The 24507-nt window shown below is 37.2% G+C and overlaps 1 protein-coding gene across 1 annotated transcript in view; it reads right to left on the bottom strand.

Moving 5' to 3' along the window:
• The window catches only part of ATP6V1H (ATPase H+ transporting V1 subunit H), a 140092-nt gene that overhangs the window by 32221 nt on the left and 83364 nt on the right, over positions 1-24507 (bottom strand). Inside the window, exon 12 of the mRNA XM_019629004.1 lies at positions 15223-15336. Within this exon, the coding sequence (XP_019484549.1) occupies positions 15223-15336 (114 nt within the window). The remainder of the gene's footprint in view (positions 1-15222; positions 15337-24507) is intronic.

The following is a 24507-nucleotide window of genomic DNA, read 5'->3' as shown; positions in this document are numbered from 1 at the left end:
TTTTTGGGGGGTAATCTCATCTACTTCCATGACTTCAATCCTCTCTTTATTGATTACTATAGATCTATCACTCTAACTTACATCTTGCTCCCTATCTTTTATATTTCTCCTTGGATATAATTCAGACACATCAAATTCAATATGTCAAAAAAAAAAAGAAAAATAAATCAGTTTCTTACTGCCATTCAAATCCTGTTCCTCCTTCATCAGGTAAAGGAGACAAGTGACCAAGGAACAGGCCTGGCAGGAATCAAAGGAGCTTCCCGTGCCTGGGGCATTCGGAAGGGCATACCCAAACCAAGCCAGCCAAAGGCAGGGAGCTCACCTAGAAAATCACGAACACACTGAGGTTTAGCATGCTGCTCCAGAGCAACATGACGGGGTTGGGGCAGGAAAGCCAGTGTACAGAAAAAAACTAAGCAGACGGGCTATAGATGTGAGAAACCATGTGGCCAGGCGGGAAGGGAGATGGAAAAAGTTGCTGCCTTGTTTCCTGCTAGCTTTCTGGTTACCAGTTTCTTTGGAACTGTGTGAGTTCATCTATAAAACATTAGATTCTGTGAGTTACACTGACATCCTTTTATCTTCTTATATTTAAGCTAACTTGAATAGGCTTCTATTTCTTGCAAACACACCATTCCTGGTGAAGATAAGGAAAAAAAATGTTCAGACCTTAGGTGCTCTTTTTTTTTTTTTAAAGATTTTTATTGGGGAATTGGGGGGATGGGAACAGTGCTGGGGAATTGGGGAAAGGGGAACCAGACAAGTTGCTGTCGTTTTGTTCTTCAATCTAGTTGTGGAGGACGTTGCTTCACTAGCCCAAGTTGGCACCATCATTGCGCTCTTCTCTGGCGAGGCAGATCAGTCGCCGGCTTCTGGACGGCCGCTCACTGCGGCTGCTGGCCGCTCACGCTGGCTGCTGGCCACACACGGTAGCCCATGGCAATCCACTGCCACAGGGACTGCAGCCCACGCCGTCGCCGGCGACTCATGGCAGCCCAGCTCCAGGTTGAGCTGTTGTTCAGCATCTTAGCTGTGGAGGGCAGTGTCACTGGCCCTCATATGTGGGATCCGAACCGGGGCCCTCTGGCATCCCAAGCAAGTTCTTAACCATCGCGCCACTCGGCCGGCCCAGACCTTAGGTGCTCTTTGACTAGTAGACCCAATTATTCCTGTTTTGTTCTGGTAGAACCATCTAGTGGCTAATTTATTTCTATTATTTTATCATTTACATTATTTCACGTGTAGCTTCTACTTAAATGTGTAGCTTCTATAAAAACATTGAAAAGATTTTTTTAAATTATTGTTTAAGGATAATTTTTTACCATCCCTTCAACTTCATCAAAAATGTAAGTTAATAAATCAGAACACACATTCTTACTTAAAATACGAGTTCTGACAATTAAGTTCGTGAACTTGTTGCAATGCTGTTGCTAACCATTTTTGATATCAGACAGATTATTCATTATGAATTTGCACCAGCTGGACAAGCAGTGAACCAAGTTTACTATTTGGAAGTGCTGAAAAGGCTGTGTGAAAAAATTACACGGCATGAACTTTTTGCCAACAATTCATGGCTCTTGCACACGACAATGCACCAGCTGACACGGCACTCTCTGTGAGGGGCTTTTTAGCCAGTAAACAAATAACTGTATTGGAACACCCTCCTTACTCACCTGATCTGACCCCCAATGCCTTCTTTCTTTACCCAAAGATAAAGGAAATATTGAAAGGAAGACATTTTGATGACATTCAGGACATCAAGGATAATACGACGACAGCTCTGATGGCCATTCCAGAAGAAGAGTTCCAAAATTGCTTTCAAGGGTGAACTAGGCACTGGCATCAGTGCATACCTTCCCAAGGGGTGTACTTCGAAGGTGACCATAGTGATATTCAGTAACAAGGTATGTAGCACTTTTTCTAGGGTGAGTTCGTGAACTTAATTGCCACACCTCATAATTTATAATTGAGAGAAAAATAGCAAAATTGTTCTAGGTTGTCAAAAGGTGATTAACTGGTTACATTTTATTTTAAACATACATAATATGCAAAAAACGTTAGAAAAGACAGATCTGTGTATGTATACACACATATACACACACACAATTTTCTTATGTAGGCAGAACAAAATTAGACAAATGGAGAGTGGAGTCTCAAAATACGCTAATTAGTTTACTAACATTACTAACTTACTAACAAGGAACATAATCACCTTACAAAATAAGACATCTCATTCATTTATATGACTAATAACTGGAAAAAAATGTCTGCAATAATCTAAACGCTTTATAATTAAATTTCCTTAAATTGTCTTAATATTGGAGAACACTTACTCTTGGTATACCAAATACAACTTCTAGTACTAATTTCTGATGAAAAGAATGGTTAGAGATACTTTTCTAGTAGCTTATAACATCTATCATAAAAACACTCTAGAAGAGATCAAAGATATAATGTCATTTTCAGAAAATCGTAACTTAGATAGGAAGCTGATATTGAGTCACATTTCTCTCAAGATCACTACCTGAAGTGAAACTTACCAAATAATACTTGCATGCTAGGAGGAAAGAAGAAATAGAAATAAGATAAAATTCTTACTAGCTCAGGAAAGCTAAGCTCTGGAATGCAAAGTGCCTGGCCATTCTCTCTTCCTCCTCCAGTCTCCCAACACAGCCTAGACAATATGCTTTAGTGATTGTTATATTATCTCTTCTTAAGATTCAGTTTCCTATGAACTAATGAATACAGAATGCTGATGAAAAAGCACTACCACTACACCTATAAAAAATAAAGTCCCCAAAGATATTTTGCAGTCTTTATTGTAATAATTGGCTCACCAATGGATGCTAAAAAAAAAAAAAAGAGTGAAAGTTTGTTGGGAAACACAAGTACTTAGTCTCAAAATACCTTACTCATAACAAAGGGGGAAAGTTCATTACAGTGGAGAAACCTAACACTTTGAGCAGGTGATCAAAGTTAACCACCAATAATAGGGCAAACTTATTCAAGAGCTTCCTGATAAAAACACTGAGAAGGACATAGCATCACTTCTGTGGTGTTCTTGCCAAAAATGCACGAACGACCTGAATCCAATCAGAAAGAAACATCGGATGTGAAATTGAGGGACATTCTACAAAGCAGTCAGCCTGTAGTCTTTAAAAATATCAATGTTGAGAAAGACAAAGAAAGACCAAAGTTATTCTATTTAAAGGAGACTAAAGAGACATGATAACTAAATGCAATGTATGATCATGGATTGGACAGAAAATGTTTGCTATAGATAAGGAACTTGAATATGAGCTATACACTATAGTACTGCATCATTATACCACAGTTATGTAAGAAAACTTTCCTGTTCTTAGGGAAGTATTTATGGCTGAAGGATCATAAGTTCTGCCACTTAGTCTCAAACAATTCAGAAAGCGAGGATGAGAGAGAGAAGACACAGATGCGGCAAAATGTCAACAACTGGTGAATCGAGGTGAAAAGTATACTAATTCATTGCACTGTTCTTGCAGCTCTTCAGTAGTTGAAATTCATTCAAATTAAAAATTTTTTTAAAAGACAAATCATCCTAAGAAAACCTTTTTCTTTCCACATTTCCCTTCTCCATTGCAAGCAGGAGAAAAGCTACAATACATCCTTAAGGATAGAGGAGCAGAAGGCTGAAGAATCCTGGTTCTTTTATGAGCTGGGTTGTTGTACCAGCTCTGGACTTGCCAACACATACAGTTTACATGACATGAGAAAGAGAAATCCCTTACTTATTAAAAAAAAGAAAAACCCTAAAAGAAACAAATTGATATTCAGATTACTGTGATGTTAAATCTTCCTGAAATACTACGATAATGCACATGACTTCAAAGGTGGCCTTTTAGTATTAGTTCTGCCACTTCCAGACTCCCAATTTTGGTTGTGGTGCCACTGTTGTGCTTTCCACAAACAGCACGCTCACAGCCTGCAGTTGTCTAGAAGTCTTTCCTATAGTTCAACCTCATCTTCACCAACTAACTCCTTCTTGATCTTTAAGATTCATCTGAGTGTCACCTCCTCAGGAAACCTTCCTTTTTGAAGGTCTAGGGTAGATGAGCCACAGACCCCATGCTCCTATGACACCTGTTCTTACTTCTGTCATCACCCTCATGCAATCACACGGAACCTGTGTGCTGTGCCTTTATCTTCTACTTCATATCTCTCTACTTTAACACATATTGAAGTATCTAATAAATACTTCTGTCCCTGCCTAAATTAGAGAGGGGAGGGCTAATTACATAGATAAAAATAAACACTCCTCAACTGGGAAAGTAACTAGCTACAAATGGAACAGCACAATGTTTCAAACAAATACTAAAATGCTTTTTCATAAGATATTTCTGGACTGTAGAAGCAAGGTAGGAAAAACTGTCTGTCATACAAGAGACCTATCATTTCAAGCATCTACAAACACCTAACCCTTAAGGAAAGCAAGGCAAGAAGCTTCTGAAGGAATGAGAAGTACAGGGAAGTGTTCTAGAGCTTTGATACTGTGTAGGTGTAAGAAATGTGATCTTTTAGTAAAACATCTGGCCTTCATATTAACACTTTGATACTGTTGTACTAAATTCATGTTTTAAAATATAAGTAAGGACTGGCAATAAACTTCATTTAACTAAGATAAGGGGATTAAAATTTAGGGTAGGTACCTACTGCACCACTGCATAATTCTTTTAAATGTAAATTTAATTAAAATTCAATTTAAAAATATTTACTTCAAAAGGTATCTTTCTTAAGATGACAGGCTTATCACCATTTTTTAAGTCAATTCCTCAAGTTTTCAGTGGTGATAAAAATTTATCAATTCATTTCTGTTCACCCATGAGATTTTTTTCCCCCAGCAAGATGTAACATCTGGGTGACATACATAAAAAGAAACACAGAAAAGAATTCAAAAGAATCACTTAGATGAGTAAATATAGTTTGCTTAATCTTTAATTTTTAGCATACTCTATTCTATTGAGGTCTGATTATGTAAAGCGGGTGCACTCACACACATGCGCATGGACACGCACAAAGCCCATGAAATGAAATACTCGTGTGACCACAAATATAACTGCCCTGACCACCAAAAGGGAAAGGAGAAAAAGCATTTAAAAACAAAGCAAGTTAGTTCATTTTTCTCTGCCTTTCCTTACTCGATAAGGCTTTTATCTTGTCTGTGTTTAATCAATCCTTCAAAACCCAATTCAGGTATCTGTACATCTAAGAGGCCAATCCTAATCGAACAAATTCACAACACAAATTTGATCCACAGATACTTACAACTTAGTCACGTGCACCTATATTGAAATCTGAATTTGATTTTTTTATTCAATTATAAAGTAGACAGACTCTATTATCCATCACTGGGTTTATTTTCTTTACTGTTGAAATGCTCATTATTTAGGCTGGTACTTTGCAACAATCTAAGATTGATGTTTTGCTGGCATTTCCAAACCAACAGTAATTAAGTGATACATAGTATCCAGAAAAATAAGTTAGTACATCCTCAAAACATCTCTAACTACCAAAGTACAAGCAACTTTAGACTGGGAGGCCAGGAGTTGCTCAAGTAATAGTGAGACAACAGCCATAAAGATTCCTTTTTATTTGTCATCAGTTTTGATATATTTTTAAAAATCAACATATTTGTTTTTGAAAAATACACAAAGGATATGCCCTTAAAGATATTTTCGAAGTTTCCTCCACTAAAAATTTCATAAGAATAATGCGGAAAATTCTAGGCACCAAAAGAGAAAACACACTTTTTAAAATTAATTCTGGAAAATGTTAAATCTGGAAATCTTATGTGTTTATTAAAAATTACATTGGATGTTTTAGTAACATGATTATTAGTACTAAAAAGGTTTATTCCTTCAATTCAGTTCATAAGTAACTATTTTACTCACTGTACTTATGGTGATATACTTGAGAATAACTAAAATATCCTAAGTGGATATAAACATCAAAGAACAAAGTAGTATCACCCATACCCATGGCTTGGTGAGTTCTTCTCTGTTACATTATTTACCTACACATGAAAGAACTAGAGAGGATTAACACTCCTAGAACTTATTTTGCTTGAAATGAGGGTGGAAAATAACCTGAAAACAAATAAAAAATTCTACAAGAAACCCTCTACCTACAAAATTCAGTGTTTCTTTCCTGAAGTCCTGAGTTGTCCATATGCACATATTATTGCTTCTCAATTAGAGGCTGATTACATGTAAAATCATTCTGTAGGAGAAAAACGATGACATTTTATGATATTAAATTATAAGTATAAACCAAGGGTATATATAAAAGTTCTCTAGAGTAAGTTGTCACTGTTAACAAAGTGTGATCAAACAATACGTAAATGTTTAAACAAAATAAAATTTAATTTATTACAGTAAAAGACACATTGCCATTAATCCCCTTCAAAATACTCCAGCTCTCTTTGAACAGTAAAAAACACACTGTCATTATCCCCCATTCTTGCCACTTCCTGAAGCAGCTCTGGAAGTCCTCTTTCGTGAGTGTCTTTAATTGTGCTGTCATGAATGCCCTGATGTCCTGAATTGATTCAAAATGTTTACCTTTCATGGTCATTTTGACTTTGGGAAAGAGTCAGAGGTCACATGGTACCAGATCTGCAGAATAAGGTGGATGAGGACACACTGTAATGTTCTTATTTGACAGAAATTGCCATACCAGAAGCGATGTGTGACATGGAGCATTGTCATGATGGAGGATGATTTACAGCACACTTTAAAACACACCTTCGCTCAACCATAGCTCACACCCAATTGACTGCACCGAACAAGTTGAAGCGTGTCACACTGTTACTAGGGTTCGACACGCTGCTTCCCGTAGTGAAGATCCCTGCTTTCCACTGGATGGCATTCGAGAGCAGCATTCACTGTATGTTTTGATCATAACAGTGTTAGGGGCTACCAGGGTCACGGGGAAGGAGGCAACACCCCCCACCCCGCTGACAAAGCCACCAGACATCCTCTTGGGTAAAAATAATGACCTGACGACAGGTTTCCTGATAGAAACAAGACATAGCAGATCTGCAAAGGTCCATGGAAAATTTCTGCAGAAGTACCTGTTATGCAATGATAACTGCTCATGTATGCTTGCAATTACTTCCACTATCGCTTACCCTATAACCCCCGCCCCCCCGGAAACTCCTGCAGGTGGTTGATGCCAGTTTAAAGCTCAGCCCCGGCAGGCAAATAAAGCTGCTTGGTTTGGACATGTATCTCAGACTTTAACTCCTCGGCGAACCTTTTAAACGGAAAGACTCCATGTCACACATCGCTTCTGATATACAGCAATTTCTGCCAAATAAAAACATTATGCTGTGTCCTCATCCACCTTATTCACTGGATCTGGTGCTATGTGAGTTCTGGATCTTCCCCAAAGTCAAAATGACCATGAAAGGTATATCTTTTGAATCGATTCAGGACATCGAGGCAGCCACGACAGTGCAACTAAAGACAGTCACAAAAGAGGACTTCAGACCTGCTTCAGAAAGTGGCAAGAATTATGGGATCAGCATGTTCAAACTGATGGGGAGCATTCTGAGGGGATAATGACAGTGTGTTTTTTTACTGTAATTAATTTTTAAAATTTAAACATTCACTGTACTTTTTTAATCACACCTTGTATATATTCTGCCAAATTTATGAATATAAAAGTCCAGCACTGCTCAAAAGAACAATGGACACACCAGGAATACACAGTGGCTAGAGGGAGATCAGAGCTGCATGTATCATTTAGGAGGGCTGTAAGTAGGAAAAACCTGCCCCGGCCTCCTGAACTGAGGAGGAACCACTGTGCCAACCATTCCCTCTCTCCCTAGCAACTCAGTTCTGCCCCCTCTACCCCTCAAAATCACTTAAGGTTATTTGTAATCCATTATTCCATGTAAATACAGATGTCATGTGGAAGAGGAAAAACACTATTAAAGACTTGTAATTCATAAGAATAATTTTGAAATTAATCATAAAATTGTGGAAAAGAATTAAGTATTTTCATATGATACATAATTGTACTTCGTATTATATAAACCAGAGATAAATCCATCTCTACATTATCGAGAATAATAATATTTAACTCTTTAAAACAAAATCAAAATCAAGATCCAAAGATAGCCCAGTTCTATGATTTCAACAGTATCCAATTTATACTTAAGATGTAATTTTAAACTTACACTTAAAACAAAAATTATTCCCTGCAATAAAAAATAAATGTGAACCTTATATCCAAAATACAATTTAGTTTAATAACCAAAAACTTTAGGAATAAGGCAATATCAAAAATCTAGAAATCATTTATGGTAGAAAAGTAAAAGAAAATCAAGAGTGTGCTACAAATCTGAAAGCACGGCCTAAGAGCAAAACAATGATGACAGATAATGTGCAAAATTTTCACAAAAAGCTGCTGTTGCTTTCCAATAAGGTAGACTTTTATTTTATTTTTACCCAGGATTATATTTTAATTACTTTCAACTAATTTATTTGTGTGTAGTACTAAAATATATCATTTATAAAAAACTCATTTTAATTAACTCAAAACAAAACACTAAGAGGAAACAAAGTCAACAGTGTTTTCATGTTTTTACTTGATATGAAACATCTTTAGAACACCAGTACCATATTTAAGGTTCAAAAAGAAACCTCTATTTTAGGTAAGTAGAAAGACAGTCTTTACCAGCATGATTTAATAAAGACAACTTGGTTACTTGCATAACGGTATTGATTCAAAATCCTTTTTACATTTGGGGATAACAGCACAGAAGATTTATTTTCCTTATGGCACTCTAAATGATCTCATATTGATCTGATGTTGAAACAAATTGCTATTATTTGAGCAATCTTCATTCTCTGGCACTAAGAGCTGTTGGAATGTATGGCACAACAAAATCTATAGGTCACATGTGAATTCTAATCTTTCTGTATACGAAAATTCCTTTATAAAGAAAGTATAAGAAAATACTGACACCAAGCTTCCCCATTAAAGGGGACTTACCATAATTAAAACATTGAATTAAAATAGCTTGGTACATAATTGAGGAGTAGGAGGAATTAGAGAGCTCTCTAATTCCTCTCTAATTATAAAAGCTCTCTAATTTATTTGCTCTTTATTCACTGATAAAGAGCAAATAAACCAGTTTCTGGCTATAAAGACATTTAATTTTCCTTTTGTACTCACACATAAAAAATATACTTCTGGGTTGTCAGAAAAGTCATGACATATTATGTCTATGTTTTTCAAAGGTCATTTATTTATATAAAGAACAGAGATCAATCAATGATATATTGCCCGTTTTGTTCGATAACCTTTTGCCATCTTTCAGTGAGCTTCATAATTGCTCGTTCATAGAAGGACCTGTCTTTATTTGCGAAAAACTGAACAAGCTGCTGATTTACAGCCTCATCTGAATTGAACGTTATGCCACGCAAGGAGTTTTGAAGGGAGTGAAACAAGTGGAAGTCTGATGGCGCAAGGTCAGGTGAGTATGGTGGGTGTGGCAATACATCCCATCCAAGCTCCAATAATTTTTGACGGGTGATCAAACTTGTGTGTGGTCTCACATTGTCGCGATGGAACATAACTCCTTTACAATTAATAAGCTCTGGATGTTTCTGGATGATGGATTCGTTCAAACTGTCCAATTGCCGACAGTACACATTCAAACTGATTGTTTGGTTCCTTGGTAGGAGCTCAAAAACCATGACACCTTTAAAATCCCCCCACACTGAGAGCATAACCTTCCTTTGAAGAATGTCTGCTTTCGATGTCGTTTGAGGCAAATCATCATGTCGGGTCCAAGACCGATTGCACACCACATTGTTGTAAACAATCCACTTCTCTTCACCAGTTATCAGTCGCTTCAAAATAGGGTTGTTTTCCTCACATTTAATGAGCATATCACAGATGTTTATACAAGCCGTCAAATGAATTCTTTGAGTTCATGCGGAACTCAAATATCGAGCTTGCTTATGTGTCCCACCTTCCTCAGGTGGTTGTGAATGCTTGAATGATGGATGTTCAATGTTTCTGCAATCTCTCATGTCGTGTCACACAGGTTTCACTAAATCAATGCCTTTATTTTGCTGTCATCAACCTCGGTGGGCCTCCCTGACCGAGGAGTGTCGCTGAGATCAACATCACCAGCATGGAATTTTGTGAACCATAGAATTTCGTTAACCATAGTTGGCAGTGACGCTTTTATAGAGTATTGTCACCGTAAACTTTATGCACCTTTTTACAAGCTTGACATGTGTTCTTCCCTTTATAGAAGTAAAACAGTAAAATATGGCAAAAATGCACAGTTCGGTCTTCCATCTTCAATTTGTTGTAAAATCTCCAAAACTCAACCAAATCCCTCAATTTTTTTTTAGAATGAAGCTAGAACTGTCAACTGTCAAATGATATAGCAATAACATAGATATGAATGAATCTAGTACTTCCAAAAATGAACTAGTGCCATTTGTTGCAAATATGCATCATGACTTTTCTGAAGACCCAATATGAGACTAAATTGAGTTTCTAAATTCAAAGAAAAAAAAATCCAAATTTTAAATGTTTCATCTTCAATGCATGATCATGTGAACAACAAAAATTCTCAACAAAAAATTTTCTCCACTGGCAAAGGGACAAGGTCACATCCTATTTCATACCTATTTTTTCTTTCGTATCAGAAATATACATTTTTTTAAAAAGCTAAACCCAACAATAAATTATTCTAGAGAAATAATTACTATAATGGAATTGGTTTTTATTAACAAAACAAGAATTATACTCCAGCAACTCTAATTTCAACCAAAAGGGGAACTGAAACTGTTTCACAGAAACTTTAGAAGAACAACTGGCTCACTGTTTGCAACAGCCTCGAACTCAATTAAATGCTAACATTCTTTAAACTAATTTCATGAAAGAGACATAAATCAAGAGATACAAAATTACTAAATAATTTATGTTAAAAAATGTGGCCCAGAGTAAAGTGAAACAAGGGGGGAAACCCAGTGGAATATTCTATATTTTACTGACAGAGTTGAAAGTTTTTTCCTCCTGCTAAATAGATAAATACGATTTTTGAATGCCCTGAATTTTGATCCTACTCTTCTTGTACTGAGAATATGAGCAAAGTAAAAACATTTTCAGTGCGTCAAATGCTGTCAACACTAGCTCTGAAATCTATCCCAAGTCCATCTACTTCTTGTTATCTCAACTGTTACAGTTCTAGTCCAAGCCACTAAACCATCTCTACTCTAGACTACAATGAGAACCTACATAAATGGTCTTCTTGCTTTCACACTTACCCCTGTACCATCCATTCTCCACAGAGTAGCCTAAGCAATCTTTTTATAACATAAATCAAATCTTGTTTAAAAATCTTTCAATGGGTTTCAACTCATCTTATAAAAGAGTCAAATGATAGACTGTATGCTATTGGATCCCTGCCAAGCTTGCCTTGCTGATTTTTTTCAGGATGGCCTCATACTGTCCTTCAAATTAAGAGTTTCTCAACCTTGGCACTATTGACGAACTGGGCAAAACAGTTTTTTTTTTTGTTTGTTTTGAGGGACTGTCTATAAAGTCTGTGCACTGTAGGATATTTAGCAGCATCACTGGCCTCTGCTCATCGGATGCACTGCAATCCCACGACCAACCCCAGTTGTCACATGGAAATGTGTCTCCAGACATTGCTTTGAAAGAAGCCAAGTTCATGCCTGCTTCATGGTCTTTTCTCTCTCATTCTCTCTATCTGAAATGCTTACCCCAATACTTGAGATGTACAACTGGTTCTTTATCATTATTATCTCAGCTTAGTTGTCTGGGTCTACTCAGAGAGACCTTCTTTAATCATCCTATATAAAGTTACACCTACTTCCATCATATCTATAGACCAGCACTTAACACAGTGCTAAGTGCTCAAAAAGTAGTTATTGAAAGAATCCATAAATGTCAGTATTTATTAGAAAGCTTACCGTATTTCCCCATGTATAAGATGCACCCTTTTTCAAAAAATTTGGGATCTAAAAACTGGGTGCGTCTTATACAGTGGTTGTAGATTTTTTTCACTTGCATTTCCCGCTTTTTTGCGCTTGTTGTCTTTGCGCTCATTGCTTCACACTTGTTACCGGTATATTACAGTAGTTACGTTTTGCCACGTTCTGCCCAGAAATGGCTCAGAAAAGATTTTCGTACAGTGCTGAATTCAAGTTAAAAGTGATCCAGTTTGCAAAAGTGAATGGAAATTGTGCTGCTGAACATAAGTTTGGTCCTCCTCCAACTGAGAAAACAATCCAAGACTGGTTACGGGAAAAAGAAACCCTACTGAAAACGCCATGGCAGAAGAAGGCCATGAGAGGCAAGTCAGCAAAATGGCCAGATTTAGAGAGGGAATTGAAGATATGGATTGAAGAGCAAAGGGCAATTGGAATTCCTGTCTCCACAAAGATGGTTCAGCATGAGGCAAGAAGAATTGCGAAAAAGAAGTTAATAAAACTTGAGTTCAATAATTTTATGTAATTTTCTTTTCAAATTTCGGGCCCCAAAATTAAGGTGCGTCTTATACATGGGAGCGTCTTATACATGGGGAAATACGGTAAGTGGCAAGATCATATATTTAACATATAAGGCCAAAGCATATATGGATACTCTCCTATACTGTATTTGCCTGCATCTTTCAAATGCATATGTTCTAATGCACCATTAATTCTTTTGCACCATAATCCTTTGGAAATGCTGGTAGCATTATTGTCCATTATAGGCAATGTATGAGGTATGATAAAAAAATATAGTGAATGCTTATATAAAAAAGTTTATTACAGTAAAAGACACATTGCATTAATCCCCCTCAAAATACTCCCCCTTTCTTCGAACACATTTATCCCTTCGTTCTTGCCACTTTCTGAAGCAGCTCTGGAAGTCCTTTTTCGTAAGTGTCTTTAGTTGTGTTGTCATGGCTGCCTGAATCAATTCAAAACATTTACCTTTCACGGTCATTTTGACTTTGGGGAAGAGCCAGAAGTTGCATCTGGTGAAGAAGTTGTACGAGGACACACCGTAATGTTTTTATTTGACAGAAATTGCCATACCAGAAGCAATGTGTGACATGGAGCCTTTCCGTTGTGATCAAAATATATGGTGAACGCTGTTGTTGAGTGCCATCCAAAGAAAGGCAGGGATCTTCAATATGGGAAGCAGCATGTCACACCTTAGTAACAGTGTGTGACAAGTTTCAACTTGTTTGGTCAAGTCAACTGGGTGTGAGCTACGGCTGAGAGGAGGTGTGTTTTAACTCTTTTGCTGTGTTAATTGATTTCAAGTTCTTTTTTTTCCAAAATGTGTCAGAAATCCACAAAAAAACAAAAAGCTGATATTTTGACTATTTTATGCATTTAATAATAACAATTTGAGCTGCTCTGTATATAAATGACATTATTTTTATGCATAAAAATTTATGGAAATATTCACTCAGATATATCTGACCGTCATGACAAAAGGGTTAAAGTGTGGCATAAACCATCCTCCACCATGACAATGCTGTGTGTCACACATCGTTTCTGGTATATGGCAATTTCTGTCAAATAAAAACATTACGGTGTGTCCTCATCCACCTTATTCACCGGATCTGGCACTGTGTGACTTCTGGCTCTTCCCCAAAGTAGAAATGATTCAGGACATCGAGGTTGCCATGACAGCGCAACTAAAGGCACTCACGAAAGAGGACTTCCAGAGCTGCTTCAGAAAGAGGCAAGAATGATAGAATTAAGTGTGTTTGTAGTTAGGGAGAGTATTTAGAGGGGGATTAATAGCAATGTGTCTTTGACTGTAATAATTGTTTTTTATTTACACATACACCTTATTGTTTGATCACACCTTGTATATTTGTTCATTGTGCCTTAACAAAAGTAGTCCAACACCAGAGCATCCTTCCACTGGGTGGGGGAATAGAGAGGCATTTGAACTGTTCAGAAAGTGCTGAAAGCACCAATCCTCCAACCTACAGCTAAAAATGCCATAGTAAAGGGAATCTGGTTTGTCCCATCATGTACCCAAATAGTTCACCATTACATGTAAACAGTCACTCTTTAATTTATCTTGTTTTAAGTGGGTACAAAAAGGTCAATAATTTTGATTTAAAAAGAAAAATGACAGAAAAACATGACTTTAGTTATTTCAAAAGCAAAAGACTATAATGAATGAAACGTGAGAGTTAAATCTTTTATTTTTTTTTTAAAGATTTTATTTGGGAATTGAGGGAGGGGAACAGTGTTGGGAAATTGGGGAAGGGAAACAGTTGTTGTCTTTCAGTCTTCGTTGTTGAGGGCACAGCTAGCTCAGCTCCAAGTACAGTTGCCATCCGGCCGCCCAACAGTGGCTCACAGCCATTCAGCTCAAGGTGCTGCGGTCAATCTTAGTTGCGGGTGGGTTACGTCCACCATCCCATGCAGGAGTTGAACCGGAAATCTTGTTGCTAAGAGCACACGCTCTAACCACTGAGCCATCCAGCCATCCATTGGCAGCTCAGCTCAAGGTGCCTTGTTCAATCTTAGTAGCAGGTGGGCATAGCCCACCATCCCTTGCAGGAGTCAAACCGGCAACCTTGTTGTTAGGAGCAAGTGCTCTCACCAGCTGAGCCAGCCTGCCACCTGTTGGCAGCTCAGTGGCAGTCAGCTCGGGTGCAGCTCACTGGCCCATGTGGGAATCGAACCAGCAACGCTGTTGCTCAGACCTTGCGCTCTTAACCAACTGAGCCACTCGGCCGGCTCCAAGTTAAATCTTAATAGGTCAATCACTTTTAGTGTTTTCATGTGAACTGGTAAAAATCCATGAAGGTTAACTATATGCTGAATAATTCTTGAAAAATCATCGAGTCTCTAATCAGTATAGTCCAACTGAGTTTCATTCAAACCCAAAAAAGATTGATTCACTTATGTCACAAGGGTCCTTTTAGTTACTTCTGGAGTTGTGTTTGATATAAGTACTTCGAATATACATACATTTCTTCAAAACATTAATGCAGGTTTTTTTAAATGATGCCATTGCTCTGGATTGCTAAAATATATTTCTAGATATGTAATCAAAATCATTGATTTTAAAACCTATCATTCATCAGAGCATCTACATAAGACCTTTTGGAATGGACAAATGAGATCTCTCAGCCAAGTGTGTAAGCAGGAAAAGAAAGCCAAAACGTACCAGTTGTGCACCATGAGCTTCTGAACAGCCAGAAGAGCGTTGTAGCGAACCTGCTGGTCTTCATGGTGCATGTGGTTCATCACCAGTTGCTTCCCACCAAGCTGTTCAATAACCCTGCAAAACAGAAGCCACTTTGTGAAGATACTGCAATTATTTTCAAACTCATACTGTTAGTAAGCAGAAAGCCCAAAACCCAAAATGCCAAGGGATTTTAAAAAGGAAAGTTACAATATAGGTAAGTAAACCAACATGCGTCTTTTTTTTATATCACTTTCTCCAAATCACAGATTTAAACTATTCAAGTATTTTCTTTTGAATTCCTAATGATAAATTCAATTGCTATTCTCATTTCCCAATCTAGGCAAATATCATCTACATGGGTATCTTACAGACTGATGTAGTATTATAGATTATAGTTTTCCAGGTAGTTGAATATTAACTTTATTACCAGTATTTCTGGCTTGCTTAAAATCAGTATACTGAATACCCAGTATCCATAATAATATCAGGTCAATATTACCATATTTTGCCCTGTGTAATGCACTCCCATGTATAATGTGCACCCATGTTTTTGGCCCAAACTTTCAGGGAAAAAAAATCTTTTGTTTTAATTTTTAATTCAAATTTTTATTTGTTTACATTTAGGTACTCGTTTTTTTTTTATTACAAAGGAATTTTGGCATTTATTTTTTAACATATATGGTACAAGAAATTTTATGTAACAAATAATTATAAAACACAAGAACAGATACAAGGTACCAGTCACATTTTATGTACCAGTCACAAATTTACGATATTTACTCATCATAGAAGGCCAAGAACTCTTCATCATTGCAAGTTCATCGTAAGTTTAACAAAACCGATTATCATATTCCAGGGTATTACTTTGCATACAGATATCATTATTGATTTCTAGAGTTATGCTTTTAACTCATAAGCATAAGTAAAAGAATTAAAAACATTTATATAGATACGGAATTAGTACTACCTATGTATAACGCGCATCCTTATTTTTCCCTCATAAATTTGGGCAAAAAGTGCTCATTATACACAGCAAAATACAGTAAGTCCATCAGTTGCCAAGCTGTGAGACAGACATGTGCTCAGATGCAATAGCAGGGAACACAGGGTTAAAAGCACCTAGTAGAAGCCATATTAATTTCCTGAAAAAGACTATTGGTTTTTAAAATATCTGCCCTTCCTTGTAACAGTGGAATATGCCACATGTCCTCCTGGGCAGTGAAACAGAGGAGAAAATTCCTATTGTCAAGGGCACCAAGATGACTGACAACTAACATTGCTTTGTATCACTGCACCCCCTAACGCCCTGAAAAATCCAGTTACTACAGATGCAAAAGTGGAGTGAAAATGGTTATTTGCTTCATGAATGGAAAGATGTTCTCTATTCCTTTGCAAGGGGGTGGCTGTGGATAGAGCTGGGAAGTCTCTGAACTCCAGCACAACAGTGTGGATTCTCCAGTCTGTACTGTCTAGTGGGAGATATAACTACTACATAGTCAGTGACAAGTGACCCCTTAATGCAAGAGGGCTTTTAGTGGTTTAAGACAACCTTGCAGATGGGTAGATGGGGGTCAAGGGTGAGAGAGAGGCTTTTATCTATTTACCTTTTTATACTTTAACTTTTAAAGCATCTTTTAAAAAAAATGTATTGCATTGAGAAAAAAAGTGCAGAATTATAACCGAACATTAATTTGGTGCTTGCTATGTGCCAGGTACTGTGCTTTAAAACATTATCTAATATATCAGCTCTGCTCTTTTTTTTTTTTTTAAGATTTTTATTGGGGAATTGGGGGGATGGGAACAGTGTTGGGGAATTGGGGGAAGGGGAACAGACAAGTTGCTGTCGTTTTGTTCTTCAATCTAGTTGTGGAGGTTGTTGCTTCACTGGCCCAGGTTGGCACCATCATTGCACTCTTCTCTGGTGAGGCAGATCACTCGCCGGCTTCTGGACGGCCGCTCACTGTGGCTGCTGGCCGCTCACGCTGGCTGCTGGCTACACACAGTAGCCCATGGCAACCCACTGCCACAGGGAGTGCAGCCTACGCCGTCGCCGGCGACTCATGGCAGCCCAGCTCCAGGTTGAGCTGTTGTTCAGCATCTTAGCTGTGGAGGGCAGTGTCACTGGCCCTCATATGTGGGATCCGAACCGGGGCCTTCTGGCATCCCAAGCCAGTTCTTAACCATCGCGCCACTCGGCCGGCCCTATCCGCTCTGCTCTTGATCAAATATGTTACAATAGGTAAGTCATTCAATCCAGTAAATTCCTTCCTGCCAAATGAGAATAACAAGGACACCTCACTTATGGTGCTGCTGTGAAGACTAAAGGACATAAAGCCCATGTCCCTGCATCATGATAAGCCCATGTCTACTGCTACCTGCTGCTGCTGCTGATACAGGGGTTGCTACCCCTCAATCTATTCTCCTCACTGTGCTCAAAATTACTTTTCCCAAAACTGAAATATCACTTGCCCTGCTTAAAACAATGGCTGACAAGGCCCTTCACAGTCTGACTGGGAGCCCCTCCCCTGCTTCACAGAGCACGGTCATACAGCCCATGACTCCACTGGCCTCCTTTCAGGTCCTCTGGCTACAGGGTCTTGGCACACGCTGTTTCCTCTCCAGAAGCTTTCCCACTCGTCTTCCTGTAGATAACTTCGATTCATCATTCAGATCTTGACTCATGTCACTCCCTCAGGAAAGCCTTCTTTCTACTCATATTATACTCATCCCAATTGGCCCTTTCCATAGCACTATGTATCTCTCATTCATTGTATTCATCTGAATTGAAATTTTATACCTGAATGATTATTTTAAAAGTATTAAACTTGTTTTCCCAGTTAAACAGAGATCCATGAGGGCCAAAACTATGCATGGTTTTGCTTATCCTGTGTTCCCAGGGCTCACAGCAGAAGGCACTCATCAAATACCTATTAATTTTATTATTACATTAATATGTACTATATTAATAACAATTATATTCTCTTGTCCAGTTTGCTTGTCAAAATATCATCATTAAAGGAAACGCAGCCTTCAAAAAAGATAGACCTTTACTGCAACAAAACTGACTGAGGGTAACCTTCCCTCAATTGCTGTAGCATACTATTATTAGAATTCCAAACAATAATAATAACATTTATGTAGCACTTATTATCTGCCAGGTATTTGTCTTAGCACTTTCCGTTATTAATTCTTTTAAGAATTGTGAGTAGCATAGGATGGCCATGGTAAGAAATAATAAAACAGAGATTTAAAAGAAAAGTATACAAATAAAGAGTAACATTCAGGAAAAAGAAAGTCACAAGGTCCAACATGCCTTATTTTCATACGTGCTTAGAATTATAATTATCTATTGCCACACTAGGAAATATTGATCTGCTCAAGCTGACGAATTATCTACCCTAAGCGTCAGTTTACCCAACATCTTTGTAATCATGTTAATTTTTTAGAACTGTTGAAACTGATATGTACACATGTAATATGTACACATGTAAATAACAAGCTAATGATACGGAACACCTTTTGCCTCAGTCTCAACTGAGATGGCCAATGAACAGATCAGACATTAAAGTCAATCTGTGAGAAAATATCACATGCTGAGTTCACAAAGAACGCTAACAATTCCTAATCCCCTCAGGATTTCTATTGCAAATGTTAAAGAATCCAAGTAGGGGAAGGGTGATTTGGGAGTGGTCTACAGAGGGCACCAGTCTATGCTGTAGGGCTCAGCCCCACAGAGAAGAAAAAGGTGGTGATGGCTTCCTACCACACGCCAAGGAAACCACTTGCATAGGCGGGAGTGTATTCCCTGCAGTTGGAAGGACCCTGAACTGTGCCTGATAGAGGCACAGCCTGAGAGATCACAGCATTCAGAGGACAAAGCAGTGGAACAGTTTTATCCACATACACCGTGTACATGTGAAAAGGCTAGTGATAAGTTGTGTTTATTTCTTGGAAATCATATTATAATCTTAAAGGTTATGGGTCCTTTACAAGAACTGAATTGGCCAGTACAGTTGATAGAATAAATTCAATTGGATAGTTTGTTTTCATGTTATTTGCATTTATTGAGGACAATTATTAAAATTACAATGGGCGGGGAGGAACGCAATTACTGTTGTGTTATGCTCTCTACCCGAATTTACAAAAACAGGTTATTGAATCAAAAGTGTTTCTTTGAAAGGCCGGCTGAGTGGCTCAGTTGGTTAAGAGCTCGCTCAAGAGTTTGAGCTCTGAGCAACAGCGGTTTGATTCCTGGCCTGAGCTGAACAGCCACTGAGCTGCCAACAGGTGGCAGGATGGCTCAGCTTAAAAAACATAAAAATAAAAAGAATGTTTCTTTGAATTATAAAAGGAGTCATAAAAATAACAAATATGTAAAACAATAGTGAATAGGACTCTATTTTGAATATTGTATGTAAATCTGCATGCTGAGACAAATCTGAGTGTGATAAATAGGAAATATGATATTTAGTATCTATAATTTTATCACTGGACCAGTAATATGCTCACCTGTAGTCTCAAATTTTTGATACGAAATTTTGTCAACTGATAAATTTTACTGCTTGAGATGGAAAAAGGGACAAAACTCAAAAAGAGACAAAATTCTGAAAATGATCATTATTGTCTTTATGATGCATGAGAAAACACTTTTACTGATAACACCAGTAAGGATTCTTTCCATTATTTTAAGCAACTTAACAATAAAGTCATTATCTTGAATAGGTTAAAAATATCCATAAAAATATGTCCTGTTCCAATTATCAATATCAAATTTGAGATACCAAAATAATTTTTAGGATGACTGAATTGTAGTGAAAATTAATACATCACTGCAAAGTTTAATTTTTTCCAAATCTTAATGCTTTTACTTTATTCATAGAGGAAAAAAATAATGAACACTATAGTTAAAAACCATACCCACAAGCTACAACTGAATTTAAAGAAATACTGTAACATGACTGAATGCAACCACAGAGTAAGTTGGGAATCTTTTTGCCTGTACCTCACAAGTGGCAACATTCAGTTTTCTTGCTTTTAGCATGGAATGGCTAGTCAACTTAGTGTCTGATGAAATGAAGTAGACTTTAGTGAGAAGTCTTTCTGGGTCTACATATGATTGGAATATCCAAAACTATCTGCAAGAGACTTTAAACTCTTGTAGGCATTCCTGCCAACTTACAGTAATGAGTTGGCATTTTCTAATTTAGTAGCAATAAAGAATATGAAAAGAAAGTGATTAAGTGTAGAACATGACTTACGTAGGACTCACACATTCTGTTCTAGAGTAATTTAAGCTGTAATTAATTTTTTTGAGTATTAATCTTTTAAAATATTTATTTCAAATTGTTGCTCTAAACCCACTGAAGACCTATTAAGTTGGAGAAACACTCCTGTAAAGGGAGAGATGGGAATGACTTCACAGAGAGAAAATGCTACCTTTTTTCAAGAAGGGTAAAAGAGAATGAGAGCCTTTAAGGGGCTATGTGATGAGGAGAAAATAATTTGAAAATATATCCCAAAGAAAGAGCAGGAAATAGCACAGAATTTAAATTACTCTGAGATATACTATTCAGGGGCTTCAGAATAAAGAATGAATACATTGGTCCATGGGTCCATATAAGTCACTGGAAGGACAAATTAAAAAACAGTAACATAGCCAGTGTTAGGCCAAAAAAAAAGACATTTTTAGGAACTGTGTTAGCACTGAGAACTGATTGCAGTGGATGATACCAGCGGTAGGGAGTCTGCAGATAATTCATAACAGAAGACGTAGGGAAGGTGGAAAGGAAGAGATGGGGCAGCAGAAGTGGATTATGTGAAGGCATAACAGGCTTCTAATTAGATGGCACATGTGGTGTAAACAGCGTATCCAAAAAATACATCTGAAACACTAGCTGTCTCCTGATGTAACAAGTGAGTATTGTGAAAAAGTAAGTTCTTAAAGAAGCTTGTCATTTTTACGATTTTTAGAATTAAGATATTTTATCTAGATTTACTTCTTACCTTCCTTTCCCAAAAGTACTGTAAATAAGCCCACTTACACATCTAAAAAGGCTTTATCAATCATGTACCTTCCTATCTGTTTGGCATGTTAAATATATCTTGGGTAAGTTAGGGATGTTGGCTAATAGCTACATTTATATAAAAGTAAAACTTATCTTTGTCTTATAAAAAGGTCTTTAATTTTTCCATAATAAAATAGGCTATGTTTTAATGGTATTAATGTCAGGTGGTTCTTGATATCACATTGTCAAGGACTATGATTAGCTTTTATCCTCCTTGCAAGCTAACAAGTAAACCTGCCATAGTTTGATGGATGCTGGTAGAAAGCACAAAACTCCTGGGTCAGAGACAAATCACAGATTATTACTCACAGCAATAGCAGTAGCAAGAATATTAGCATTTTGTTTTGGTTACCCAAGCCTCAATTGGCACAAGAAAATGTGAAGACAGCCAAATGAGCCCTGCACACACAGTGGGCAAAAGAAGAAACATGATCTTCAGGAACTTGAATCTCATTATGGGCAGTAAGCATGCCTGCCTTTTGCTCCGAGGCAGACACATCTCTTTGAAAACGGTATTCAGTGACTCAATGTGCAAGAAGTGTAGAAAGGTGAAAGAATCTCTCCCCACATAAAAACCCCTCAATTCTACACTATTTTGGCTTCTGGAACCAGACAGGCTCCAAGCCCATTCAAGACCCTAGTAACAAACCTGCCAACCATGAACCCTACCGTAAATACAGTGACACCATTGCAACCAGCTCCAATACAGTATAAATGCAACTCCGGAGGTAATCCCATCAGCCCAGGGAACAGAGAGAAGATCATTATCTACTGAAAACTGTCCTTAAATATTAGAAGAGGTATTTGCTCCTTCAGATGCACAGACACCAATACAAAGCTACACAGATCACAAAGAACCAGATAAATTGACATCACCAAAGAAAATTGATAAAGCTCCAGTAACCAATCCCAAAGAAATAGAGATGTAATATTTTTCCTGACAAAGGATTCAATATAATTATCTTTAAAAAACTCAATGAAAGGCAAGAAAACTCAGATAAATAACTAAACAAAATTAGGAAAACAACGCATGAACAAAATGACAAGTTTATAAAGAAATAGAAACCATATAAAACACGAAACGGAAATCCTAAAGCTGAAGACTACAATGACAGAACTGAAAAATGTCATAAAGAGATTCAACACCAGACTTGATCATGCAAAAGTCAGTGAACTCAAAGACAGATCATTTGAAATCAGTCAAGTTAGAGAATAAAAAGAAAAAAGAATAAAAGCAAGTGAAGAAAGCCTGTGTGAATTATAGGACACATAAAGTGAGTGAACATTTGCATCATGGCAGTCCCAGAAGGAGAAGTGGGTAGGGAGCAGAAAGCTTATTTAAAGAAATAATAGCCCCAAATACTCCAAATCTTGAAAGAGATATGAACATCAAGGTACAGGAAGCTGAACAAATCCCAAGCAACATCAAACCAAAGAAGATTACTCCAAGACACATTATAATCAAAATGTTAAAAAGATGAAGAAAGCAGAAAGCAGTTTAAAACAGAGAAAAAATGGCTTATCACATACAAAGGAACTCCCATGAGGCTATCATTGGATTTATCTGCAGACACAGTAAACTGGGAGAGAGTGGGATGATATAGTCAAAAGTGCTGAAAGAAAAAACAAAAAACTGCCAACCAAGAATACTATACATGGCAAAATTGTCCTTCAGAAATGAAGGAGAGATAAAGACATTCCCAGACAGGCAAAAGCTAAGGGAGTTCTTCAAGCAGACCTGTAGATCACCAGTAGACCTGTCTCGCAAGAAATGCTAAAGGCTTTCATTCCTCTTTATGGCCGAGTAATACTCCATTGTATAAATGAACAACAGTTTCTTTATCCAATCGTCTATTGATGGGCATTTTGGTTGTTTCCATGCCTTGGTTATTTTGAATAGGGCTGCAATAAACATAGGGGTGCATACACTTTTTTGAATTAGTATTTTGGATTTCTTTGGATAAATACCCAGGAGTGGAATTGCTGGATCATAAGGTAGTTCCATTTTAAATTTTTTTAGGTACTTCCACACTGTTTTCCATAGTGGCTGCACCAATCTGCAATCCCACCAAAAGTGCACCAGGGTTCCCTTTTCTCCACAACCTCACCAGCACTTGTTGTTTGTTAATTTACTGATGATAGCCATTCTGACCAGAGTGAGGCAGTTATCTCATTATGGTTTTTATTTGCATTTCTCTGATTAGTGATGTTGAGCATCTTTTCATATGTCTGTTAGCTATCTGTATGTCCTGTTAAGAGAAATGTTTCTTCATGTCCTCTGCCCATTTTTTAATTGGGTTGTTTGTTTTTTTGGTGTTGAGTTGTATAAGTTTTTAAAATAAATTTTAGATATTAACCCCTTATCAGATGTATCATTGGCAAATATCTTCTCACATTCAGTAGGCTTCCTTTTTGTTTTATTGATGTTTTCCTTTGCTGTGAAAAAATTTTAGTTTGATGTTATCCACATGTTTATTTTTTCTTTTGCTTTCCTTGCCTGGGGGGTTATATCAGAAAAATATTACTAAGGATAATGTCAGCAAATTTACTTCCTATATTTTTTTCTAGGAGTTTGATGGTTTCGGGTCTTACATTTAAGTCTTTAATCCATTTTGAATTTACTTTTGTATATGGTGTAAGACGATGGTCCAGCTTCATTTTTTTGCATTTATCTGTCCAGGTTTCCCAGCACCATTTATTAGATAGGCTGTCTTTACCCCAGTGTAAATTCTTGATTCTGTTGTCATAGATTAAATGACCATATAGGCACAGGTTTATTTCTGGGCTCTCTATTTTGTTCCATTGATCTATATGTCTGTTTTTATGCCAATACCATGCTGTTTTGATTACTACAGTCTTGTAGTATGATTTGGTGTCAGATAGTATAATACGAAATCCTACCATTTGCAACGACAGGGATGGACCTAGAGAATATTATGCTAAGTGAAATACGTCAGATGGAGAGAGACAAATACCAAATGATCTCACTTATATGTGGAATCCAAAGAACAGAATAAATAGAAAAAAAAAACAAAACAAAACAGAAATAGACTCAGAGACATAGGGGGAAAAAAACCTAATGGTTGCTAGATGGGAGGGGGGATGGGGAGAAGGTAAAGGGATTAGAAAGTACAAATTAGTAATCATAGTATTGTCACAGGGATATGAAATACAGTTTGAGGAATATAATCAATAATGT

This window comes from Hipposideros armiger, unplaced genomic scaffold, assembly GCF_001890085.2.
Source record: "Hipposideros armiger isolate ML-2016 unplaced genomic scaffold, ASM189008v1 scaffold_822, whole genome shotgun sequence".
NCBI lineage: Eukaryota > Metazoa > Chordata > Mammalia > Chiroptera > Hipposideridae > Hipposideros > Hipposideros armiger.
The sequence above is the reverse complement of the archived record's forward strand: the minus strand, read 5'-3'. Positions and strand labels throughout refer to the sequence as shown.